We start from the raw sequence: 27,261 nt of genomic DNA on the forward strand, positions 1-27,261 counted from the left end.
TCTCAAAGCCTGAGCAGCTCTCTCTTTAGATCTCCAGGCTCCACTCCCCCAATCTGAGAGCCTGGATGGAGTTCCTGATGCTCTTGGTATCAGTGCTACTGCAGAGAATCTGTTCAAATGCAGTGAGTTCCTTTTACCAAATTCCACCGATAGGCTTTGCTTATTTACCTACCTATTCCTCTAGGGTTTTTGATTTGGGAGCAGTTTACCCCCATGAAGCCTTGGTGTGCAAGAGGGACTTAAGTGCTGGTTGTGGGGAATGAAGCTTTATGTCAAGTTTAAATACCTACAGTTCTTCATAAGTTAATAACCCACAGACTACTGAGTGCCTGGCAAGCCATGACTTTCCTTTTCTTCCCATAGGCCTGCAGAGTTAGCCACCAAGTACGCAAACTTTTCAGAGGGAGCTTGCAAGCCCGGCTATGCTTCTGCCCTGATGACTGCCATCTTCCCTCGGTGAGTGCTCCTCTTTTTTCCCGGTCTACGCAGCCTGGCAGGCCCATGGCGCACGAGCCAGAAAGCCTGCCCTCATGGCAAGTGGTGTGCTCCAGAGAAAACAAGATTCCGTTTTAACTTCCTTTCTGCATCCTCCAGTCTATGGGTACCTGGAAAGGGCTTTGCTTTTAGTTGGTTCCCACCCCAATTTCACTCTATGGCCTTGCTATGCCTTACCCCGCTGTTCATCTACCAGCACAGCTTGTTTCTGTGGCGGAGAGGGAGGAGGTAGAATGTGTGTGGTTGCCCTGTGGGAGCCAGTGCCCAGAGGCAGCCAGACAAGGCTGTCCAGCACAGAAGCTCCTAGTTGTGGTATCAGTGGCCAAACTTTTTTGGAAGCTGGAGAGACCACAGAGGAGTTTCTGAACCTGACTGTTGTGGCATCTTCTCTTTTTGTACATTTTGCTTTCTGGATTCCTGATTTCCTTGATGTTAGGCTTGCTGAGAAAAGCTGTGTCAAATCCTGGCAGTTCCTTTTACCAAATTCTGCTGAGGGGACCTCAGTTACTTATCTGCCTTTTCCTTTCGGGTTTTCGTTTCCTGAAGCCTTAGTGTGGAGAAGGGCCTGAAGTGCTGAGGTTGTCTTGCCTGCGGCCTGGAGTGTGGTGAGACTGTCCAGGACCATTTCGTTCCTTCAGGAAGTTGTGGGGGTGTCTGACTTGGAGGGGCTTGAGGAAGGGCTGCTGGAGACCCTATGGGAGTTGGGATTCAGCACTTGGATCGCCAGAGAGCCCTAGGGGTGGGCTCAGATCCCGGGGAAAGGGCACGCACCCCTCCCTCGGAAGGCTGAGGTTAGGGCACACAGTGTGCTTGCACAGTGATGCTGAGAAACACTTGCCCAAATGTAATTCAGGATGTTTGGGTTTTATGCTCCTTTTCTTTTTCTAACTGAGTGATGCCAGCTCGGCCCCTTGTGTAAAACGGGGTCTCTGCTGCCTGAATATCTGGTGTTCAGATAGAGCTCTCTTTGTCCAGGGTTTGCCTCTTAATTGATTCCAAACATTTTGCTTCCCCCAACTTTTCACTGAGCACCTCTGAAGTGTCTGGCTCCATGTTCCATATTCTCATGTGTGTTTTCTCAGGCCTTCGTGACCCGGTCCCCTGGGCCAGACACCTGTGAGTTCTCCTTGACTTACATGTAGTTTCTTTGACTTAGTTTCTAACTAAAAGTAATACAAGCTATGATTTTTTTTAAAGACTCAAACAACACAGAGGGTGTATTCTCCCACTCTAGACCCCTCCCCCAGAGACAGTCAACATTATCATAAATGGGAGCATGCCATATCTTGCTTTTTGCTAACAGTAAATGTTAAGAGATTATCCCATTACCAACATGTACGGATCCATCTTATTTTATAAATGATTTCATAATATATAATTGTATGGATGTACCATACTTTTTCCTTTTTACAAAGTAAGGTTTATTGAAGGTTAATTTACACACAGTAAAAGGCACTTTTTAATGTAGCTGTTTGAAGTTTGATAAATGCATGCCTTTGCGTAACTGCAACAATCATAGAACACTTCTGTCATCACCCCAGCGGTTTCCTCGTGCTCCTTTGCCCTGCGTCCCCAGCCTCTGACAGATACTGATCAGTGCTCTGTCCCTATAATATTTCCAGAGCGTCACAGAATTAGGGCCATACAGTGTGTAGCCTTTTGAGTCTGCCTCTTTCATTGATTAAAACGTGAGATCCGTCCAGGTGTTGTGTGTGTCCGTTGTTTGTCCCTTTTTGTTGCCAAATAGTGTTCCCTTGTGTGCGCTAACAATCTGTTTATCTTATCTGTTCAGCAGTCAAAGGACATTTGGGTTAACTCCAGTTTTTAGTCATTAAAATAGAGTCACTATAAACATGTGCATATGGAATGGATGCTCCACTTTATAAGAAATTGCCACACGTTTCCAAAGGAACCACGTTGCTTTGCTCTCCTGCCAGCCGTGTGTGAGCGTTTCAGGGCTCCTGCACCCGCACCGTCGGGCTTTTTGGTTTTAGCCCCATTTGGGGTAGGTTTGGGGCGACAGTTCACTGTGACTTTAACATGCATGTTCCTAATGACTCATGATGTTGCGTATCATTTCTGGGTGCTTTTTTGACATTCTGTTGTCTTTGGGAAGCATCCACATCTGTTGCTGTCTTTTGACTGACTTTGTCTCTTCGTTGAACTGTGAGAGGACTTCGTCATGCAGTCTGTCTGCATAGACGCCGTCCGTCAGGCAATCTACAAAGGTTTCCTTCCCGTCCACAGCTTGTCTCTTCTTCCTCTTAACAGCGTCTGTCATAGAACAGGAGTTTGTGATCTTGATGAAGCCTAATTTATCAATTCTTTTTATGGAGTTTGCATTTGTTGTTTTATCTAAGAAGTTTTTCTGTAACCCAAGGTCAAAAGGTTTTTCCTAGGTTTTTTCTAGAATGTATATAGGTTTAGCTCTTTCATTTAGGTCTATGACCCATTTCAAGTTAATTTTTGTATATAGTGAAAGGTAAGGGTTGACGTTCATTTTTTGCATGTGGATGTTCAATGATTCCAGAGCCATTTGTTGAATACACTAGCCTTTCTCCACTGAGTACCTCGGCGTGTTTGGTGAAAATCATTAAACGCGTATGTGTGGGTCTGTTTCTGGATTCCTCATTGTGGTCTGTTGATCTCTATGTCTACCTTGTACCAATATAATACACATACAATCATGTTTCTTTTAATAGTGACAGTTTTATTTCTTCCTTTTGAATCAAACGCCTCTTACTCCTTTTTCTTGCCTCGCTGCACTGGCCAGACTGAGTGCAGCACTGACTCTGCGAAGGGGGATGAAAGTGCTGCCTCGTTCCCAGCCTGCAGGGACGCGCTTGGTCTCGCGGTTGTGGTGTGAGCTGCAGGTTCTTCCACAGACACCCTTTCTCAGTTAGAGGAAGTTCTCTTCTGTTCCTGGCTTGTTGAGAAATGTTCTCATAAATAGATGTTGAATTTTGTCAAATGCTTTTTCTGCATCTTTTGAGGCAACCATATGGCTTTTTAAAAAAACTATTAATATGATAAATCACATTGATTGATTTTTTATCAATTTTTTTAATGTTAAAACAAACTTTTATTTCTAAAATAAACTTCATTTGGTCTTAATTTATTATTCTTTTCATATATTGCTGAATTCAACTTACTAATGTTCTGTTAAGGATTTTTGTTTCCCTCTTCATGAAAGATATTGGTCTATAATTTTCTTTTCTCATAGTATCTTTATTTTTGGTATCAGAGTAAAGCTGAGCTCATAAAAATAAGGAGAAAGCTATAATCTGCAGTTCTCTGAAAGTTTTATGTAGAATTGATAATACTTTTCCTTAAATGTTTAATGGAATTCACCACCAAAGACATCTAGGCCTACAGTTTTCTTTGTGGAAAAGGTTTTTTATTAAGAATTAAATTTCTTTACTAGATCTGGGGCTTTCCTATCTCAGTTCAGGTTTTCCTGTTTCTTCTTTGGTAGTTTGTGTCTTTCAAGGAATTTGTGCATTTCATCTAAGTTGTTGAATTTATTGGCATAAAATTGTTCATAATATTCTTTTCTTATTCCTTGAATGCCTGGGATCTCTGGAGAGATCATCCCTTTCATTCCTGATGTTGGTGATTTGTATTATTTTCTCTTGTTTCCCTAAACTGCATGGTTTAGGGGTATATCATTTTTTTTATCTTAAAGAACTGGTTTTTGGATTCATTGAATTTTCTCTTTTATTATATTTTCACTATGTTGTTGATTTTAACTCTTTAGTATTTCCTATCTTCCACTTATATAGGGCTTAATTTGTTCTTTTTTTGTCTTATTGTTTCTTAAGGTAGAAGGTTAAACCATTGATTTGATTTTTTTCTAATATAAGCATTTGATGCTATAAATTTTCCTTTAGGTTCTTATGAACTTTTTTGCTTAATTTCCAAATATTTGAGGATGTTCCAGTTATCTTTTATTTTTTAAAGATTTTATTTATTTTTAGAAAGAGGAGAAGGGAGGGAGAAAGAAGAGAGAAACATCAATGTGTGGTTGCCTCTCCAGTGCCCTCTACTGGGGACCTGGCCCACAACCCAGGCATGTGCCCTAACTAGGAATTGAACTTGAGACCCTTTGGTTCTCAAGCCGGCACTCAATCTACTGAGCCACACCAGCTAGGGCAAAATATGGTCTATCTTGGTGAACATTCTGTGCATTTGATAAAAATATTTCTGTTGATATTGGGTATTCTATGAATGGCAGTTAGATTAGATTAGTTGATAGTGTTTGTAAATCTCTTCTCCTATACCCTTACTGATTTTCTGTCAGTTGCTGACAGAGGGATGTATAAGTCTCCATTTATCAGCTTTGCTTCATGTATTTTGAAGCTCTGCCATTTAGTACATACACATTTAGGGTTACTGTCCCCCCTTGCAGAATCGATTCCTTCATTATTCTAACATGTCTCTTTTTCCCTGGTAACAATCCCGGTGGTGAAATCTTTCATGTTTGATATTAGTATAACCATTCCAGCCTTTTAAAAATTAGCTTCATTGTGTTATATGGTTTTTTAAATCCTTTTACATTTGTTTGGTGGGAAAGGAGCATGTTTGTGTTTACTCTTGAGCTCAGAGAAGTTGGGTCTGGGGGTGTTTGGCAGCAGCTCATCCTTTTACATTTGACCTGTCTGTGCCTTTGTGATTAAAGGGGGTTTCTCGTAGACAGCATGTAACTGAGTCTTGCTCTTTTATCCAGTCTGACGATGACAGCCTTTTATTGGAGCACTTACACCATTTACATTTAATGTAATCAGCATCTTACTATTAATTTTTTGCTTTTCCCCGCCTTTCTTTTCCTGACTCCTTTTGGATTTAACTGAATGTGTTTTGTGTTTTCATTTTACCTCCACTATTGGTTTAAAAGCAATACTTTTTTTGTTTTATGTTTTTCATGATTGTTCTAGAGTTTACAATAAACATTTTTGTAATTTATATTACAAAATGTATTTTTTATACATTTTGTATTTATACATTATGTATTTTTTAATTTATAATCTATCTTTAAATAATATTTTGGGACTGTACTTAGAGCTTAAGAATCATACAAAATATATTTCATTCCCCCTCTCATCATTTGTGCTGTCTTTTTCATATATTTTATATCTACATATATCATAAACCCACAGAACATTCCTCTTACTTATTTTTGTTTTAAACAGTTAATTATTTTAAAATGATTTTAAAATGAGGGGAAAAGACAACCTGGGGAGTGGGAGAAGACATTTTCAAATCATGTATCTGGTGTGGGGTTGGTGTGCAGAACATGTAAAGAACTCTGATTGAACAACAACAAGAGTGGGCCAAGGACTTGAGTAGGCATTTCACCAAAAAAGATGTATGAATGGCCCACAAGCACATGAAGAGATGTCCCACATCATTAGTCATTAGGGAAATGCCAGTCAAAACCACAGTGAGATACCACATCACTCCCATTAGGATGGCTGCTATTTTAAAAAAGCAGAAAATAATAAGTGTTGATGAGGATGTGGAAATATTGGAACCCTCGTGCATTGTTGGTGGGAAGGTTAAACAGTACAGCCACTATGGAAAACAGTAATCTGAAATTTTCAATTTCAAAACCTTGAAGATAGAACTATTACATGATCCAACAATTCCATGTCTGGGCGCAGACCCTAAAGAAGTGAAAGCAGGGTCTCCAAGAGGCATCTACACACCCGTGTTCGCAGCAGCAGCATTCACAACAGCCGGGACAAGCCCAGGGTCCATCCCCAGATGAAAGGATAAACGAAATGTGGTCTATATGTACAACAGGATATGATTTACTTCCTGAAAAAGAAAGGAAATTCTGACATATGATATAACGTGGATGAAACTTGAGGATATTATGCTAAGTAAAATAAGCCAGTCATAGAAAGACAAATATTGTTTGATTCCACTTACATGAGGTACTGGAGACTCAGATCCGTAGAGGCAGAATGTAGAATGGTGGTTGTGGGGGCTTGGAGCAGGGACATGGGGCAGGGGCTTGGGGCAGCGACATGGGGCAGGGACATGGGGTGCTGCTGTTTAATGGATTCAGACTTGGTGAGATGGGAAACAGTCCTGGATATGGGTTGCTTAATAATGCAAATGTACTTAACGCTACTGAATTATACACCTGAAATATTTAAGATGATAAATATTTTATGTTGTGTATGTTACCACAATCGGACATTTAAAATTTTTTAAATTCGGCATAAAAGTCTTTTATAGTTACCTGCACACTTATTTTTACTGTTGATCATCCTTCCTTTGTGTAGAGACATTTCCAGATGGTGTCCTTTTTCTTCCACCTGAAGAACTCATTTTAACTTTTCTTGTGAGGCAAAGCTGATGGCATTGAAGTCTTTAAGGGTTGGATTGTCTGATAACATCTTTACCCTACCTTCAGTTTTTAAAGCTTTTTTTTGGCTGACAATTTCACGTGCACACAAACAGTACTTTAAAGATACACAGTTATGTGTCACTTAACAATGGGGATCCGTTCTGAGAAATGAGTCCTTAGGCAATTCCATGGTTGTGTGAACATCATAGAGCACACTTACACACACCTGGATGGCACAGCCTTCTACACACCGAGGCTGGATGGCAGAGCCTGTGGCTCCCAGGCTACAAATCTGAACAGCATGTGCTGCACAAAACAACACGAGACTAAACTAAGCACGAGAGAAAATGATGCAGTCGAGAGATGGCGGCAAACTCGAGATGAGTAGAGGGCTGCTGCTGGCTTAACGTGGCATACTGTCGTATAGAAAACTTTTCTTTCCTGAAAACATTTTTTATATAAGTACAAAGACTACACTGTAAATTAACAGTAAAAATGTAGCAAACACACAAACCAGTAGTGTAGTCATCTATTATCATCATCAATATATAGTAACTGTATGTGCTATAATTTTATGTGACCCGCAGCACGGTGGGTGTGTTTACAAGGGCATCACACAAACAGGTGAGTAAGGGGCCATGCTGCTACATCACGAAGGCTGCGGCGTCACTAGGCAGTAAGGGTTTTCAGCTCCCTGTTGTCTCACAGGACCACCGTGCTTCGTGCTGCCCTCTTCGCTGACCGGAATGCCGCTGTATACCACATGACTGTGACTGCATTTTCTTTTGGCTTGCATGGTTCCTAGTGAGGTCTTTGTGTTTTGTATATAACGTTTCTATTTTCCTTTGGCTGCTTTTTGAGATTTTTTTTCTTATCACTGTTTTTCAGCAATTTGATTATGATGATCTTATTGTGGTTTTTGTTATTCTTATTTGGCTTGGGTTTATGTATCTCCTTGAATCTGTGGGTTCATAGTTTATTTTTTTAATCCAATTTAAATGGTTTTTGTCCTTATTTTTTCAAATGTTTTTTTCTGCCCTACTGCCCTTCCCAGGCTTCCAGCTACATGCGTTATACCGTTAGTTCCACAGGCCACTGGGGGCGGTTTTATGGGTGATGTTTGTTCCAATTTTATTTTTCTCTGTGCTTCGTTTTGGATGGTTGGTGTTCCTGCATTTTCATGTCCACCGATTTTTCTTTGTGGTGTCTAACCAGCTGTTTATTCCGTAGTGTATTTTTATTTCAGATACTGTAGTTCCATTTAGTTCTTTCCATATCTTCCACTTCATTCCTTACTGTGCTCCTGTGTTTTTCTGCCTTCTGGAGCATATGGAACATATTTATAATAGCTGCTAATTCCATCGTCTCTGTCATTTCTGGGATGGTTCCTATTGATTGATTTTTCTCCTGTTTTTGGCCTTTATTTTTCTGATTCTTCTTATTGGATTCCAGGCAACACAAATTTTACATTTTTCTGTGCTACATTTTGTTGGATCCCTTTAAACTGTGGGAGTTTTCCTTGGACATTTAGTTAAGTTACTTGGAATCAGTCATATTCTTTTGAGACTTGCTTTTACCATTGTCAGTGCATGTCTTGAGCAACCCTTCGTCTATGGCAATTTATCTCTGTTACTGACATGGGACCCTTGTGCATTGTGAGGTATTTCCATTCTAGCTGACTTATTTCCACTCTGGTTTGTGTGAGTGCAAACAACTCCCAGCCCTTGTGAACACCAGGAATTGTTTGATCTGTTGCTTCCCGGTGGTCTTCCGTCAGCCTCAGAGTTTCCTCTCGTGAATGTGCAGATCGTTGCTTGGCCAAAGATCTGAGGAGACCCTTTTGCAGATCTCCGGAGCTTTCAGTGCAGCTCTGTCCTCTGTGGCAGTCTTCTCCGCAAATGCTAGCCTCCTCGGCTGCTCTAAACTTTGATCTGTTTTCTCAACTCAGAAAGACCACTGGGCTGTGTTTGGGTTCCCCATCTTCCCACTGGTCTGAAAACTATTTTGACTTGTCTCAGTTCCGTATTCTGACTTGTCTTCTGGTTGTGTAAGGTAGGGGGTAAATCCCACTCCTGTCACGCCATCATGGCTGGAAACAGAAGTCCCTTGTTCTTTTTTACATAGCATCCCATTGTAAAGATGCACTGTAGTTGATCAGGTCCCTGTCCACGGACATTGAGGCAGTTGCTAATCTTTACAACTAAAATATTAATTCAGTGAATAACCTTTTTGTACAATGTTTCCCCCACACATGAGATTATGTATCTGGAATAAAGTGATACTTCCAGATCAAAAGTAATTTTGAAAGTTATTAGCAAATTACCTGCTGTAGTAGTTTTTGAACTTACATCCACTTTTAGCAGTTTCTAAAGGTACCTTCCTCTATATTTCCTTCTGGTGTGTTTTTAGCTTTTTTAAAAAAAGATTTTATTTATTTTTAGAGAAGGAAAGAGAGGGAGAGAAACATCAGTGTGTGGTTGCCTCTCATGTGCCCCCTACTGGGGACCTGGCCCACAACCCAGGCATATGCCCTGCCTGGGAATCGAACTAGCAATCCTTTGGTTTACAGGCCAGCACTCAGTCCACTGAGCCACTGAACCAGCCAGGGCTCATTTTCAGCTTTATTATTTATATTTGAGTTATTAACACATCTGGGTTTTTTATTGTTTTGTTTTGGTTTTGGTGTTAGGAGTGATCTCAGGTATTGGGATCTAGATTTCTTTTCCTTTGGGTAGCTATCATTTCTTAATATATTAATCAAGAAATTTAAGTATATTTAGCCCTGGTTGATGTGGCTCAGTGGATTGAGCATTAGCCTGAGAACCAAGGGGTAGCCAGTTCGATTCCTAGTCAGGGCACACACCTGGGTTGCGGGCCAGGTCCCCACTAGGGGCGCATTAGAGGCATTAATGTTTCTCTCCCTCTTTTTCTCCCTCCTTTCCCCACTCTCTAAAAATAAATAAATAAAGTCTTTTTTTAATTAAAAAAAATTAAGTATATTCAGAATTTTTATTTTTATAGCAACAGTATTTTGACACAAAAGGTCTTCATGTAGCTCTTGATGTGTTAGTTTTGACACAATCTAATAAAAACAAACCATTAAACCTTTCTTTTTTTAATTACCAAGTGCTGTGTGAAGCATATTCTCATGCTAATCCCAAGCCTCACTGTTCTTTGTGCTCACTTAGTCACTGACTCCCACGCCCGACCCACCGCCTGTGGGTCGGGCGGTGGGTCGGGCGGTGGGTCGGGCCGTGGTAACCTGGTAACGGAAGGAATGCTGGTTCGCCACCCGTCCGGGCTGCGGAGTCCTGCTTCTCTGAATGCCAGCTCGCTCCCCTCACACATTTGTACTGTCTGCTGGGAAAGCCTCCTTCCCTTCCTTATTCTGGAAACTCGCCTGCCAGGATGCATCTTCCTCTAGTGAGAGAGACAGGGCATAAGATCCAAAGGAACTCAAATTTATTGAGGACCTGCTCTGCTCTAAAGAGTGGCTTGAGGTCTTTCATCTGTTGGTCTCATGGAATGGAAACGTCATCCCTGATCTCCATGTCCTGCAGACACCCAGTTATCGTTCCTCGCCCCGTACTGGGGTGCCACACACGTGGCTCTGTCACCGTATTTATCATCCGTTGATGTTTCATCTACCCTAGTAGGCTCTGCACTTCTTAGCAGGGAGACATGGTCTTGTTCATGGCTGCCAACACTTAGCAGAGCCTTTAGCAGATAGTAGGCACTTGCTGTTTGCTTTATGAGTGGATATTAGTATCTGCCCTCAGGAAGCTGAAAGTCTGAGAGTGTGAGGAATGTTGACAAGACACTCTTTCAGTGGAGAGCTAGTAAAGAAAAATCATTATTTTGACACATACCAATATACGATCGGTTGGAAAGATGAGACTTGGAGACAGGAAGTTCTCACAGCTCTCTCACTGAACAGGCTGTGTGCTGGATCGTGGGGAAGCCTGAGCGCTACCCAGCTCATTTGTCAAGAGGATGAAATGAGATGATACATCTTGGGTCAGTAAGTGTAGATCATTCCAGAAAAATTGTTGGACACTAAGGGAATTCTTACTTCCCCAATGACTTTTATTGTAATCAGGTAAGTTTTTCAGAAGAAATAGAGATCCCAGAACAGGGCACGGGAAACATTCAAACTATAGATTTCAAGAAAAAAATATAACTCATAAAACCTCATTGACACACACCATTTTTCTGGCAGTGCTTTGCTACATACGTTCGAGTGGCTTTTCGTGCTTCGGTGAAAGACTGGGCACCGTGTCTTTCAGATGGCGGCCAGTGGAGCCGCTCAGCATCGGGAACCAGTGTGGCATCCGCAGGATAATAAGCCTGTGGCGAACACCTTGAGCAGAAGGCAGAGCCCCAGCCCAGGCCACGGCCGCGCTGCAGAGCAACAGCAGCCGCCGCGCCCGTGCCAGCTGGCACGTGCCGTGTGTCAGATCCTGTGCTCAGGCCTTTTTCTGATTTTTTTTTCTGTTCTAACCCTTCCAACAGTCATATGAGATAGGTGTTGTTATTAATCCAGTTTTAAGTGTGAGGAAATGGAGGTGTAGAGAAGTCAAGCAGTTTGCCTGGAGTTGCACAGGAAGTGAGGAAGCCAAGCTTTGAACCCAGGCACTCTAACCACAGACCCCACACGCTTCACTGCTGCACTCCGCTTCCCCTCACAGCTGCTGTTTCATGGACAGGCTGGCTAGCAGCCAGAGTGCAGAGGTCTGTCAGATGCCTGGTGGTGGCTAACGAGGTATGGGTGCAGAAATCGCCCTCTTGTCCAGCTCTGCAAAGGAAAACCACACTTCTTTTGAGATACTTTGCTTTAGGAAGGCCACAGTGCATGGTATTTATCTTCAATTATGTGTGTCTGTGATTCTCACTGTTAAGAAATCATTGCCATGGTCCAAACCATGAATTCCCAGAGCATAAGGATGACCTTTGACACCTTACTGAGCTCTCTGAGGCAGCAAGTCTGGATGGGGTATTGACAGAGTCCCAGCTGCCTGTTTTAGGACCGTTGCGTGAGAAGGTACAGGAGGCCTATTGCACTGCCCTGGGGGTTTTGAGAGCTTGTGGGCTCCTGGCCAGGGTAGCTGGGTGTCTGCTATCCCCACATTCCAAAGCCCCTCCCTCTCTGTCATTCCAGAGAAGGATCCTGGGACTTTTATCACTACAGCAGCAGGAGGGGCGGTAAGATTAAGAGGCATCCTTGCTGGGCTTTGTCTCCTACCATAAATTATGGAGGAGAATGGTGCACATCCACTTTTACAGAATTATTTTCCTTCCATACTGGGAGCAAACTGAGTCTCCCGTGAGTGTGCAGAAGATTTGTTACAATTACGTTCTCTGCTTCCTCACATCCCTCTAACTCCTAATCTCAGTAGTCCAGCGTCCTCTCCCACCCTCCCCCTCCCTGAAATGCTCAAGTCCAGATCACCGAAAAGGACTCGCCAACAAATCCAATGGGCAGACCTTCTCTTTTTTTGACATCTCTGAAGCATTTGGCTGTAATGATCTCTTCCTCCATTTGGAACATGTGAAACTCTCCCCACAAACTCTTTGTGCAGTCTCCCTTTCAGTTCTCCTCCCACTTCTCTGATGGTTCATTCTGTCTCTTTCGAAGCCACTCTCCTTTCCCTGTGCCCACCCTTACCTGTTGGTGTCTGCCGGGGTCCGTGTATGGCCCTCTCCTTGCTCCACCGCTTCAGCCAGCCCACGTGTGCTGTGACTCCCCGGTCTGTGCTGATCCTGCGCCCAGATACCCAGTTTCCTGCTGGACAGCTCCACTTGGACGGCTCTCAAACATCTCAGAATTGGTGTATCCAGTTCATTGAATGTCCAGTAAATCACATCAGTCCCGGTTGCCTGTGTCAGTGAATGACCCTACTGTCCGCTCTGTCACCTGAGCCAAAAATCTAGGAGTCGTTCTTCCTCCTTCCTTTTTCAAGAGAATGTCTCATGCATCACTGAGTCCTGTCCCCACCCTCTACAATACCCCACCTCTCAGGGAGGTCCCTTCCCCGTGCCCTGATTCTCCAGCCTCTCCTGGATGCTGGGCCTGAAGACCCAGGAACCCAGATCTTCGTTCCCTTCGCCGACTCCTTCATGTCACTATTCAGTCATACTCGCGTCTCTCCCATCCTTTACGTTGCCACCGCAGCTCCACTCTGCTACAGACCTAATGATAGCAGCCACCATGTCATTTATTCACCTGCTGTGTGCCAGACAACTTTTCCGGGCTATATGCTTAAGCATTGCATAAGACACCTAAAATCTCTCCCCTTGAAGAGCCTACATTTCATGGGGAGACACAGACAGCCTGTGTGGACAAAATGTCTCGCAGGTTTGCAGAGCACCTCTGTGTGCCGGCCACTGTGCTGGACACCATGGAGTCATCGTCTCCTGTAGTCTTTCCAGCAGCCATGAGGAGCGAGTGTTGTTGTGCCCACTTTACAGATGAAAAAGCTGGACGTTACCCAAGGTCCCAGTAGCACAGAGCCGGGGATCAAACCCGCCAGTCCCACCTTACGTCCTGAGTCGTGGCTGTGGACCATGAGCCTGTAGGGGAATGCACGTTCCTTTTGCTTAGAGAATTTTCTTTAATCCTCACCTGACAATATGCTTATTGATTTTGAGAGAGAGAGAAACATCAGTATGAGAGGGAAACATCAGTTGGTTGTCTCCTGTACATGCCCCAACTGGGGATTGAACCCGCAGCCTAGGTATGTGCCCTGACCAGGGATCGAACCCACAGCCTTTTGGTGTGTGGGATGATGCTCTAACCAACTGAGGCACCCAGCCAGGGGAAGAATATTTCAAGTATTTTTAGTGGGCACCCCCCTCGATAAAACCCGTCAGCGCTGGGCCTTCCCGGGAAGCGCAGAGAGCGCCTTTCAGCAGAGTGTGCGAGGGCTGGCAGCCCTGCACGGGCCGGGCAGACCGAGTGCCCGTGCTCGCTTGGACCTCAGCCTGCAACTGGAGGAGCTGCCATCTGGGTGCTCGTGATTCCTCTACCGTCAGGTTTTTTTCGTGTGTCCTCAGTGTTAGTTGTTCTGACCTCCTCTGGGAACCGATCCATGTTCTGCTTTTAAATTAATTTCACTTCTTGTCTCAGCCTACCTCTTCTGCCTCCCCCACCGTTCAGGGAATTCAGCCCCACACTGCCTGGTAGTTGTATACCCCGTCTTCCTCTTTTCTCTGCATTCCAGCCCCCACAGGTGGGTCTGCAGGAGATGCCAGAAGTCATGTTTTCTTTGGAAAAACCTCTCCCTAGATGACCAGGGGCCCACACTTTTTTGCACAGGTGAACATTGCAGACCCACCTGCTGGGCTTTCCCTGGTTGTAAATTCATCCACTACGGATGAAGTGTTAGGCCTCAGTCTGCTAACTGCTCCCGATGGTGTCAGAGTGTGTCTTTCCTGCCACCCCAGTTCAGGACCCGAGGAGCTCTGTCTCATCCTCTCTAACTCCTCTTGAAGGTGAGTGCCAGGCAAGTCCCTGCAGGACATCTGTCAGTTGGGAGCCTTTTGTATGCAATGGAATCAAAAGTGATGTGAGCTGGTCTGCAACAACGTTTTTGATAAACTGAGAATAAAGTTTTAGAAACGTCTGTAGCAACTAGACAGAGTAAGTTTATGTCAGTTGACCCTAATAACTAAAAAATGGAGCACTATGTGTTTTAATTTTTCTAGGGATTCATTTTCTATCATACTTTATGAGAGTATCACTCTGTAACAGAATCGAAGTTTAAAAAGCAGAACAAACTGGTCCCTCTTCACTGAGGTTTGATAAACATTGGGCTGTAGTGATAAGAACACAGGCTTTGGGTGGGCGTCACCTCTCCACACCTCCCTTGCCTTGTCTGCACCAGCTGAACTCGGGGTTCAGGGAGGCAATACCTGGACACAAACGCATAGCATCTGGGCTCGGGAGGAGCTGAGGACAGAGGAGGCCTTTACGCAGGAAAGGGGGATAATAGGTTGATCAGGGGGACTTCCTGGGGCAGGTGATGCCTAAGCTGTGCCTGGGAGGTTGGGGCTTCCGTAGCAAGGTCAGTCCCTCTGGTGGGGAGCAGCTTCTTGGCTCACAGACCCAGCTCCAGGCTCTGTGGGGAGCAGCAAACCTAGATGTGCGCAGAGCGCAGTCTCTGGTGAGAGCAGGCGGGCGGGCTGCATTCCTGCGGTATTTGAAGACTGATCTTGTCAGGTTAGCAGCTTTGCTTTTCTTGGTTCAGGTACAAGATCCCCACGTGGGGAGCTCTACTGCTGGGGAAGAGCAGGGGCTGAGGAAAGCAGGGAACGTGATCCTGGCCCCACTCCCAGCCTGCGGGAGGCTGCAGGCCAGGAACCGCCCTGCACAGGCTCCTGGGGGCAGTGGAGGGGGGCCAGTCTGAGCTCTGCTGCACAGTCCAGGCTGAGGCAGGGGTGCTGCAGATAGGAGGATGCTGGCATTTGGGGCCTTGGCCCTGCTCTCCCTACTCAATCTGCACCCAGGGGGTGGGGTGGGGGATCATAGCTGCATGTAGGGTACCTCCCCACGCAAATAGAGCTAGAGGGGAGAAGCAGGGCTGCAGCCTCGCCTCTCCCAGGTGCTGGCAGGACACCAGTTCATGCCCGCCTCTGGTCATCTGAGCTTTCTGCCCTCCCCTCATTCCATGCATGGGATCCAGCATTACTCCTAAGCAAATGAAGCACCCAGAGGGAAGCCACAGCCCCACCTAGGGAGCCTGAGTTCGGTGAACCTCTCAGAAGAGCACTCTGGGCTAAAGGGGTAAAAACCTGAACATAATCCTTACAGATACCTCAGAGGACAGATGAGATTGTCCAGGGTGATCTGGAGAGTAACGGGTAATGTGGCCCCTGACCTCGGGAGACCTTGATGGGAAAATGCAAGCCTGAAGACTGGCAGAATCACAAAGGCAGGCCTGTTGACAGCTGGCCAGTGACATCTCTGTGCCTCTTGTGTTGGAATCAACCCATTCTCCCAGCATTCCACAGGCTTAGTGTGGGGAAGTTTCCCGTGTCAGGACAACTTGAGAACACAGTTTGAAAACCGGTGGTTGGAAAAACCAAAGGACACCTTGCACTCTGTTGCTCAGCCCCTCGAGTAAAAGTGTCTAGGCTAGAGGCCGGCTGCAGAGCGTACCCCAAGGAGCATGCCCCACAATGGAGCAAGACCCCCAAATGGGCCAAAGCATGTACATGTGACCTGGGCTCAGAAGCAGCTCTGCAGGGCCTGATTACAGACGGATCCGTGACTGCCGTCCCCACTCAGCTTGCTCCCACACATCCAAGGGTGACTGAGATCGGTGGGGTGCTAGCCAGGTAAAGCGCGGTCTCCACTTCATTCCCTATCTCCTCCATCCACCCTCCTGCACACGCTAAGGACAAACGAGGGATCGAGGGCAGGACTTTGTTCAGCTCGGTGTTTGCCCTGAGGACCTTTTGTACCCTAAGCTGCTGCCTATTCCCCTGTGCATTTTTCTTCTCAGAGGTTGTTGCATGCATGGGTGCTCCTGATATCCAGGGTCTTTCTCCCATATCGAGCTTTTCTCCCCTCCTCCCCTACACCCAAAGGAGGATACAGTGAGAACGACCATGGGTTTGATTAGGTCTCATGTGTCCATGTGGTTCTCCTGAAGGAAGGAGTCCTTCCTCAGCGGCAACATCCTTTTTAATATATGGTCAGCAGCTACCTCCGGTATAGCCAGTGCTGCAATGGCCTAGCATTCCGGAGGCAGGACGCAGGGCAGTACCAGAGGCAGCAGTGCAGCACGCAGGGCCAACCACCCCCTGGGGAGGGCAGCCGAGGGGCAAGGCTGCTCGGCCGGCCGAGAGGCTTGGGCCTTGACCCAGCGCTGTCTCCAGCGGGCTCTGACTAAGTCGCTGACCCTCACAGAGGGGCATTCCTTTGCTGCCACTCAGATTATTGGGAAGAAACAAAGGGTTCCTTCCAGGGCTGCAGTCTGGCCAAGGAGAGCTGTCAGCAGTGGTGCAGCTGCACACAGGGTGCAGGTTCAGCAGGGTTTTTGGTGCCCACCCAGGGACTCCCTGTGCTAGAGGAGGAAGGAGGGGCCAGCCGTTCTCTGCCCCACAGTGGGTCCCCAGGGCTTTCCTCTGTGAGCAGCAGTCCTCATCATTACTCAGCCCTGAGCCCCTTTTAGGCAGGGCTTGGGTGTTGGATGCAGAGACTGTAGAGAAGGAAGCAGGTGACAAGGGTCTAATTGCTGGCTATGTCTCAGCCCTCTTCTGAGTGCTGACATGGATTTCAGGAAGAAGAGAGCTTGGTAGCTAGGGCAGAAGTGGCCCAGCCCCACCCATCACTTGGTGCAGGGGTGAAGCTGGTCGGGGGAAGTGGGAAGGGGCCGACTCTACCACCTGACTCCACCACTGGATCAGTGATCCTGGAGGTGGGGGCCTCGCCAGTGCCCACACCAGGGTCACAGCATCTCACCCTTGCTGTCCTAGCAAAGATTGGATGGGGCTGGGGGCTCCCCGACCTCAGTCTGGGCAGATGAAAAGAGCTTGGGTTTTAGAGCAAGCAAACCTGCATTTGAATCCCAGCTTTGACACTTAGCTAGCCAAGTGACTTTGGACAAATTCCTTAGTCCAAGGCCCGCTCCAGCTTGTTCATCTGCACAGTGGGAGTGACAGTTCTTGCTTCATGGGCAGTTATGAGGGTTCCACAGGCTGACGTCCCCAAGGCCCGGGGCCTGGCGCTGACCTACAGTGAGTGCTCAGGCGGCAGCGGTGGTCGTTGTCACGGCTCTGCCTCCTCCCACCTTGACAGTCTCGACTCTTACTGGGACCTTCTGGTATGCGTGTGGATGGGAGCTGTCAGGACTTGTGCGGACTGTGCATACCAACCCTGGTGATTGGCATTTGTTGATACAGGAATGCCTCCTCATATCGGGAAGTGTGACTTTTGAAAACCCCAGCCACACAGGATGCAACTGATAACTTGTAATTTAGTAAAAAAGGCTTCTGACCTCCTGACAGCTGTCAGAGTACCAGGGAACTGATTCAGCCTCCTGGCACCCCAACCCCTGATGGCCTTGCCCTGCAAACCATAGTCTCCACACCTTTGTACTGTGCAGGTGCCTCCCCTCCAGTCTGGAGTGCTCACCTCCCAGTCCAATGCCTTCAGGACCACTGTCTTTCCTTTAATGGGCTCCTCCAGTGTCACCTGCAGAAATCGCGGCAATCTCTGACCAGAGAGCTGCTCATGGCAGCTTCCTCCTCAGGAGGGGTCTGGACCAGGTCTTCACGCACCTTGGGCGCCACGTGGGTGTGCTACCTGGAGTGCTCCTCCTCACAACCGCCACCTTTCAAACTCCCACTCAGATGCCACTGCCTCCATGAGGCCCGTCCCTGGGGCCCCCAGAGGAGTTAGGTGTGGGGTTCCCACAGCTCTTTGTGCGTCTCAGTCTATAACACAACACACATTGCATGGAAGTTCCCTCCTGGGTCCTCCACTGAGCCTTGTCTGGTTTTCACCTTTAATTCACCCTGTGTCGCTTACTGACAATGAACTGGGGACAGTCCCTCTCTCCCTGGCCCTGGTCTGTCCTGTGAGCACAGTTGTCACAGCCGGCTGTGGCTCTGAGAGGGAAATGAGAGTGGGGCGTCCTGCTGACCGTCTCGTGCTACCCCCAGGCCCCCGCGGTGCTCGGCCCAGCTCTCCGGGCCTCTTCACAGCAGCCGCACCACCAGCATCACCAGTGGGCGGAGCCTGAATGATTCTTAGGAGATATTAAATTCTAGATGATTTTCCTCTTAGAACATTTACATTGATGGGCTCCTTCAGTTAGTTCAGATAACTGGGAATTGCATATCTCTTCACTTATTCAGCACATTTTTATTGAATGCCTGTGCTGGACGCTGAGGAAATGGTTTTGAAAAATGCAGGCATAGTGCCAGATCACCATCTAGGGGACATAAGTCGAAGTCGTACCTCAGGGTTCTAGTGACGTTCAGGCCAGGTTGGAAAGTGAGAGACTTGACCGAGCCCCCATGCCTGGCCCTCGTGTGGCAGCAGCACGCCCCGTGGTGGAGTGAGTGTCGAACAGTAGTTCCGTGGGCCGTGAGAGGGTGACAGCTTTGGAACCTCTGAAAAACTGTCTTGTGAGTAGCTTTCATGGAGCAGGGTTACACAGAGACAGAAATGACATCTGAAAGGACTCTGAGAAAGACTTCTTGGCATGTTCCCCCAAGTCAGGCCCAAACAAAAGGCTGTTGATGGCATTTCTTCCGCACAAGTCACGAAAAGCTTCAGATGAAGGGTGAACAATTTCTGCTTCTGCAATTCCGCGGCCATAAAGAATAAAGAATGCCTTGGGGAAATCATGGCTTCATCATTAAGCCAGCACCCGCCCCCTAGAATCAAGCATGCCTGCGCAGCAGCAGCGATCTTAATCCCTGTGCCCCCCGCAGAGGCTCCAGTGTGGCAGAGAGTGCCCTCTGGCCTGGGAGAGTGCCTCCCACATCCTCCACCTCTGGGCGGGCCAGAACCAGGCCTCGGCGATCCCTATTTAGTCCCGTTCCGCGGTGACTGCGTGCCCCACTTCTGACCCCCAGGGACCCGAGTTAGATTCTGCCCCTCCCCACTCCCTAAACACTCCCACTCTGCCAAGCCTGTGAAGAGCTTTGGGGGGACCATGATAAGTAACAGCTGGTATGCCCCAGGAGCTGAGTGATTGGAAAGACAAACAGAACAGTGTAGTGACTGCAGTGACAGAGCATGCCAAGGGGGCGTGCATGCCCAGATTGAGGGCCCTCACCAAGCCGAGTGGGCAGGAAAGGCTTCCTGGAGGAGATGCCACCTGTGCTGGCTGGGGTGGGACAGTTGGGAATGGGCCGAGGAGAGCCAGTTGCTCTGAGGGAAGGGGACACACTGGCAAGTGACCAGGGCTGTGCAGAGTGCAGGCCCTAGGCTGGGAAGAGGCCCTGAAGACCATGCTGAGGAGTCTGCTATTTTATTTTCAAGTAAAGTTGGCATTCAATATTATTTTATATTAGTTTCAGGTCTGTAATGCAATGGTTAGACATCTACATAATTTAGAAAGTGATTCCCCCCTTGACAGGATTTTTTTGTTGTTGTTGTTTTAAGATTCTATTTATTTATTTTTAGAGAGGGGGAAGGGACAGAGAAAGAGAGGAGGAGAAACTGCGATGGATTGCTTCTTGCATGCCCACAACCCAGCCATGTGCCCTGATAGGGAATCGAACTGGTGACCTTTGACAATGGCCAACCAACCAAGTCACACCAGCCCTGGCCCCCCTGCCCTTAGTCCCCAAAAGTTCTAGTGCCCACCTGGCACTGCACATAGTTGTCACAACATTATTGACTATATTTTCTACCCTGTGCTTTACATCCCATGACTATTTATTATGATAAAAGCCCTTTAGTGTGAGATCAGAGGTTTTGAGGCACCAAGAGGGGGACAGCATCAGGGCTATGGTTTAGAAATTTCAGAAAGGTCATTCCTTGAGGTGCAGGGGAGGATTAGAGGAGGTCACACTGGGGAGGGAGGAGCAGCTGGTGAGATGGCAGGGAAGGAGGAGGGACAGTCGGAGGCTGGGGTAGGGGCGAGTGAGAGGCAGCAGTAAAAGCGGATCCTGTCTTGTGCAGCCAGCTGGGGGGATGGCGGCACCACTTCCTAACCCGCAGAACACAGAGGGGAGGGCAGGTTTGGGGGCAGCTGTGGGATTCATTCGGGGAAATCCGTCTGAAGTCCTATGGAGCATCCAGTAGAAATGTGGGCATTAGAGGCTTTTTAGTTCTCTTTCCCAATTTCTCCCTGTTATAAACATCCCTGCTATGAATAATACTCATATAAATAAGTCAACATGCAGTTACCTGACAGCTTCCTCATGTCTCTGTCACAGTGAAAGAATTTTTTTCTTGATATTGGCCTGGTTTGTTGTATTTTTCCCTCTTTATCACCAGACTTCTCAACTTGAAATCTGTTTAGCTGAATTTCCTTCCCACTCTTTCCCCCACTGTTTATCTTAAACTTCGTATACTTGGTACCATGCTAGGTACTAAGGATGCAGAGTAACACATAATTTTTACCCTAGAACTTCAGTCTAAAGGGACATCAGACATGAAAACGAAGTTACAGCAGAGGGTTGCTGTTATAGTAGTTGGAAGTGTAGGATGCCGTGAATACACAGAAAGGAGATCCCAAGTTAAACTGAAGGGGTCAAAGAAGGCTTTTTTTTTTCCTAAGGAGGATTTCTGTGCTCACTCCTCTTCTACCATTATTGTTGACAGTATCTCTTGATTTTCATTGTGATTATTTGTTTCTGGCATTTAAAAGACAGAGATGATCCTCTCATTGGTTCATTGATAAGTGGTGTCTCACCATCATTCAGCTGAAAACTTTCTGTTTTCATTTTGTCTTTAGCAAGGGTAGGTACTACAGGTGTCAGTGGATGGGATAGGTCATGTCAGTAGCGCCTCAAAATATGTAGTCTGTGGACCTGAAGCGTTCATGGGTCCCTCAAGGCCATGCCCAACCAGAGCCAAAGAGCTGTGCCTTTTCCTGGTCTCCTGACCTCCTCTGAAATCACTCACTGTCTGCTTCCCCCCTCCGCCCCCCAATATTCTCTCAACACAGCGTCTTCTCGAAGACATCCAGGTAGAGACATTGTCATAGTTCCCTTCGGCAGCCTGGACAGACTGTCTCAGAAGTTTCCTTCCCTCCCCAACCGTAAGCCAGCAGCACTGGTAGTGTGCAACAGAGAATGCCTGGAGAAGCCATTTTTGGGGGGTGCAGGGGTCAGGGGAGGATTTTAAAGAAAGTGATATGTTATCCAAGTCTTAAGGATTGCATAGGAATTCAGCAGTTGAAAAATGACAGGTGTTCTAGACAGGAAGTGTGAAGACCAAGAGCACGAGAACCACGGGGATGTCCGGAGAGCTGCAGGTGCCTGGCACGTTTGGAGTGTAATGGTGCTACACCCTAGAACGCTGGAAGGTGAGGCCCGAGAAGTCTTCCAAGGCCCGGGAGACCTTACAAGTCATTCTTAAAGGATTTTGATTGTAACATAAAGGAAATGGGGAATTATTGACATGTTTTATACAAGAGTGATGTGATCAGATTTGCTATTTGGAGAGATTGCTCCAACCTTATATGGAAGATGAAGTGGAGGAGGGAACTTGGAAACATGAAGATTGGTTACTATTGCAATAACTGCTGAAGGTAATCCATAGGGATGGAGAATACAGGCTTAGTAACACTTAGGAGCTACAGTCAAAGTGTTCCTTCTCTCCCCCAGAGCATCCTGTGTGGCATTTCTCCCACCACCTCGCCAACGTCTGACCATGACATCGTTATGTCTCCCCTTCCAGGACGGGAGCATCTTATTCCTCGTTGTGGCCACCTAGCACCTGTTATGCCTACTGGACTGATTTGACTCGGTGATTAACTGAGTATGGAAGGCTGGGGAGAGGGAAGAATCTAGAATGACTCTCAGGTTTCTGGCTTCAAATATAGGGAAAAAAATAGGAATGCCATTCATTAAGATGGGAAACCCAAAAAGAAGGGCAGTTGTTTCTGGTTTTGGTCAGGAGAAAAGGACAGGGCAGAGATCATGAATGTGTTGTGGACATAAGGCGTTTGAGATGCCTGTAGAACACGGAAGGAGGTAGGGTGGCCATGTGCATGTGGGTCTAGGGTACAGGAGGGGAGGCCAGAGCTGGAGATGACGCAGTGGGAGCTACCAGCATTCAAATGAAGTTTGGCAGTGGGTGAGGTCGTGTAGAGAAGACGTGTAGACTGGGTCCCAAACTGGCAACTTATAGGCTAAACCTATCTGTAGACATGCTTCATGTGGCTGGTACGTGTTCTCAAGTAATGCAAATGATTTTACGAATTATGTCCACTCTAATTTGCTGTAACTGCCACTTTTTATTGTCTTCCATCTGGCCCAATTAACATATTTATAGTGTCTTCTTGGCTCCTGTAGGCATTTGAGGTTATAATTTTTGGAGGGAGAACAAGAAAACCGAAGTATATAACTCTGGGAATACCAACTCATAAGGGACTCACAAGAGGGAAAATAATGAAGGAGAATGGGAAGGAATGGCTGGAGAGATTGGAGGAAATCATGAGAATAGCGTTGTTCTCTTCAAAATCCTGAGAGGCAGTGTAGGCAATCTGTAATAAAGTATAAAATGTGGATTCCATTTCAGCTATTCCACTTCTGAATATTTCACATAAGGAAATAATTGTATCTGTGCACGCAAGTTATTGTAATATGATGCTTGTTGAAGCATGTTTATAATAGCAAAAAAATTGGAAGCAACATAAATGTCTCTTATTTGAGAATGATTAAGTAAGTATTGCATGGCCAAGTGATGAAATAATATGTAGTCATAAAAAATGATATCAGATTATATTTGCTGACATGACCCCACAGTTTAGTCTTAAGTTTTCAAGAGCAAGTTATGGAATAACACATATAAGGTAATTCCATTTATGCTGAGCAGCTGGTTATAGAAGGAGCTGTCTGGAAGCCTTCACACACAAATCACAAGACCCTCCCGATAGCTGAATCCAATAGAACTTTCTCTGGCATCTGTGTCTGACCTTTTCGTGGCTTTTGACATTATTAACCTTTTTTGGCTTCTCTTCCTTGTCCTCTTTCCCTGACCTTTGTCCATAGGCTGGCAGTCCGGACTGAAAAATGGCAGACTCGATCCTGGGAGAACCCTTCAAAACTGGCAGCTTGTTTATATCCTAGATGCACCCAGAAAGGGCACTTACTGGGCAGTTCCCTGGCAAGGAGCCATTAGGGACCGTATTTCCCTGGTCCTTAGTCCCTTTGAGTCTGCATAACTCTTCTGGAATAAAACCCTTCCCAGGGTCCCTGGGTACAGGTTCCTCTCCTTATCCACCTCCCCCACCCTCTAGCAAAATTGCCTGGCTATCCCCTCTCTCCCACGCCTTCTGTTCAATTGAGGGGTTATTTTTAAACAGTGTTGTATATTCCATACTTAAATCCTGGCAAAACACCAGAACTTTGGAATAGACACCCAAGATAGAAATATCTCCCACAACCTCCTCCCTTTCTAAAGTTTTTCCTTTTAAAGAGAGAAAACAAGTTATCTAAACTGTAGACAAGCCTACCAAGAAAGTCCCTAGACACTAGCACTGAACTTGCAGCCTCAGCCACAGAACTTGGGCTAGAGGCTGGACCTGCTGTCACTTCAGAACTTACTTCAGCGCAGAGAGGTACAAGGAAAGATGGTTTCTGCCAGTTTCCTGGGCTTGGTAGGTCTAGAATCACGGAAAGTACCTAGTCCTTCTCCCGTTTCCAATAGCCAGAGGCTCTTAACCTCCAGAAGTAGGCCATCCACTTCCAGATACTCAGTAACTAGAAAGATTTTTTTTTTGTAATTAAAAAAAAATTATTGCTCAAGTACAGTTGTCTCCATTTTCCTGACACCACTTTCCCCTGCCCCACCCATCCCCACCTCCCACCCTCGATCCTGCCCCCCTTTGGCTTTGTCCATGGGTCCTTTATACATGTTCCTTGATAACCCTTCCCCTTCTTTCTCCCGTTATCCCCCTCCCCGCTCCATTCTGGTTACTGTCAGTTTGTTCTTTATTTCCATGTCTCTGGTTATATTTTGCTTGCTTATTTGTTTTGTTAATTAGGTTCCACTTATAGGTGAGATCAAATGGTATTTGTCTCCCACTGTCTGGCTTATTTCACTCAGCATAATGCTGTAATGGGAGAGTTTTAAGTAAGAAAAGCCAAAATCTGCTTTTTCATAACTTCCACCTGGGGGCCTAGTTCCACCTGCGTGAGCCACACAGAACAAGTCTATTACCTCTTCTCTGTCAGGTGTTCGGAGACTTGAAGCTGGTGATCATGTGCCCTCTGGTCCTCTCTAGCCAGACGTCTCTGCCTTAAGGGCTCCTCCCTACCATGGTAGTTCTGGTCTCTGGGTCAGTTCTTTTAGGGGGCACCCAGAGGGGAGCTCATGCTTGCTCAGAGGTGGCCTGCCAGGCAGAATGGGTAGCAGGATAGGCTCTCCTTTCCATTTCTGATGCTCCTCATAGTGACCGACACCCAAGAGACACTACTTGAGTGGTCATGTCACACCGACCATAAGCCTGTCCTCAGCATGCTGCTGCTAAATCCACATCCCCTTTCTACTCGGGACTGCTACAGAATTCATGGGCCAAAACCAGGCCTGGCCACGTAGCCACCTATTTGGAGCTCTTTGGATTCTCCCTGGGTTTCAGAAATAAGCTGTTTCTTTCCTGTTTATCTTCCATACACTTGATGATTAAGCCATTCTATCCTATCTAAAGAGTATGCATAAAAACAGTGGCCAAGATAAGCCTAGAACAGAATCTTGCTACTGACCTGGTAGGCGTGGACAAAACTGTTCACCAGTCACCAAACTCTCAAAACATCTGCCTTTAGCCCACACTGCTCTCCACCTCTCACACCTTGGTGAGTCCGGGTATTTCCCACATGCCCTTCCGCAGCACACGTGCCATGTCGGAGAGCCCCATGCGCAGGCTCATCCCTTGTATCTGCACTGCAGTGTCCTAGCAGGAGCATCAGCTTTGGGGTCAGGAATCTCAGCTTTCAGACCTGGCTTGGCACCTTCTCACTCTTTGAACCTCGGTTTACTCATCTGTAAATTAGGGGAAATGCCCATCCTACTTCCTTTAAATGGCTTTGGTAAAGATGAAAGGATTATAGTAAAATGAAAAACAGTATGTAAGAGTAAGGTGATGGTAATTACTTCATGAACATTTATTGAAAACCTACCAATATCTAAACACTGTGAGGGCTGACAAATAGGAATCAGACAAGCCCTGCTGAAGGCTTTCCATCAGGAGTTTGGAGGTGCCACGGGCCGTAGCAACCACAGGCCGTGCCAGGAGCAAGGGAGCTAGAGCCTGGGGGTCAGGAAGCCAGTGCTCAGGGATCTGGGACAAAGCAGAATAAGGGCTTCGCAGGAGGGTCTGAAAGCAGGGTGAGAACAGTTGGCCTCTGCTAGTCTGGTCTGGTATCAGGACACACACTGAGAATAAGGGGCCTGAAACCCACAGGAAGCAAGGCAGGAACGGGACCTCAGAGACTGGAGCTAGAGATGGAGAGGTTCTTGGTGAGAGCCGTGTCCCTGGCGTGGTGGGGATGAAAGCCAGGCGACATCAAGCTGAGTCATGAGGGGAGGATCCGGGGTCAGTGCGTGTGGACTGTTCCCGGAGGAGCGTGCCTGTGAAGGGAGGAGAAGGAAGATAGACTTGAAGCTGGCGCAGGTGTGGCTGTGAGGCTGAAGTGGGTGTCTGGACCACCAGTGGGAAGGATCCTGTATGTAGACCAGAAAATGGAGATGCGGAAAAGAATAATGTCACGAGTGATGTAACAGGTTCTTTCTTTTAAAAATAAGATTTAATTTATTTATTTTTAGAGAGAAGGGAAGGGAGGGGCAAAGAGAAGGAGTGAAACACCAGCCAGGGCAACATAACAGGTTCTTAAGAAAAATGAGAGGAGTTCCAGCCAAGATGGAGGTGTAGGTAGATATACTTTGCCTCCTCACACAACCAAAAGTAGGACAACAACAAATTTAAAAGCAAAAAGCAACCAGAGCTGTCAGAAAATTAAACTGTATGGAAGTCCGACAACCAAGGAGTTAAAGAAGAAGCATTCCTCCAGGCCAATAGGAGGGGTGGAGATGTGAAGATGGTCAGCCAGGGCAGAAAGGACGCACAGCAAAGTGGCGGCTAGCAGACCAGGCGGTCCCACATTCACATGTGGATAAGCCAGGGGAACAACTGGGGAGTGAGACAGACCATGCAGCCCAGGGTTCCAGCACACGGAAATAAAGCCTCAAAACCTCTGGCTGTATAAATCTGTGGGGGTTGCAGCAGCAGGAGAAACTCCCAGCCTCACAGGAGAGTTCATTGGAGAAACCCACAGCATCCTAACGTACACAAACCTACCCACCTGGGTAATGTACACAAACCTATCCACCTGGGAATCAGCACTAGAAGGGCCCAATTTGCTTGTGGGTAGCAGGGGAAGTGACTGAAAGCCAGCTGAGAGCCTAGCAAGCAAGAGGCATTGTTCCCTCTCAGACCCCTCCCCCACATACAGCACCACAATGCAGGATGTGGGTTGCCTCCCACTGGCAAATACCTAAGGCTCCGCCCATTCCAATGTCACAGGTGCACCAAGACAAAGAAATATGGAAGAGTAGATCAAATGAAAGAACAGATCAAAACTCCAGAAAAAGAACTAAGCAACGAGGAAATAGCCAACCTATCAGGTGCAGAGTTCAAAACACTGGTAATCAGGATGCTCACAGAAATGATTGAGTAGGGATGCAAAATAGAGGAAGAAGTGAAGGTTATGCCAAGTGAAAT

At 46.7% G+C, this 27,261-nt stretch overlaps 1 protein-coding gene across 6 annotated transcripts in view; it reads left to right on the forward strand.

The window, feature by feature from the left end:
- ST3GAL3 (ST3 beta-galactoside alpha-2,3-sialyltransferase 3) overlaps positions 1 to 27,261 on the forward strand; it is a 176,848-nt gene that overhangs the window by 108,898 nt on the left and 40,689 nt on the right. For 4 of the 6 annotated variants that reach the window (XM_036025911.1, XM_036025909.1, XM_028513277.2 and 1 more), the window contains one exon: positions 364 to 456. The exons of the other annotated variants lie outside the window; for them this stretch is intronic. In XM_036025911.1, the coding sequence (XP_035881804.1) occupies positions 364 to 456 (93 nt within the window). The remainder of the gene's footprint in view (positions 1 to 363; positions 457 to 27,261) is intronic. 6 annotated transcript variants of the gene reach the window in all.

This window comes from Phyllostomus discolor, chromosome 5 (assembly GCF_004126475.2).
Source record: "Phyllostomus discolor isolate MPI-MPIP mPhyDis1 chromosome 5, mPhyDis1.pri.v3, whole genome shotgun sequence".
NCBI classification, from domain to species: Eukaryota; Metazoa; Chordata; class Mammalia; order Chiroptera; family Phyllostomidae; genus Phyllostomus; species Phyllostomus discolor.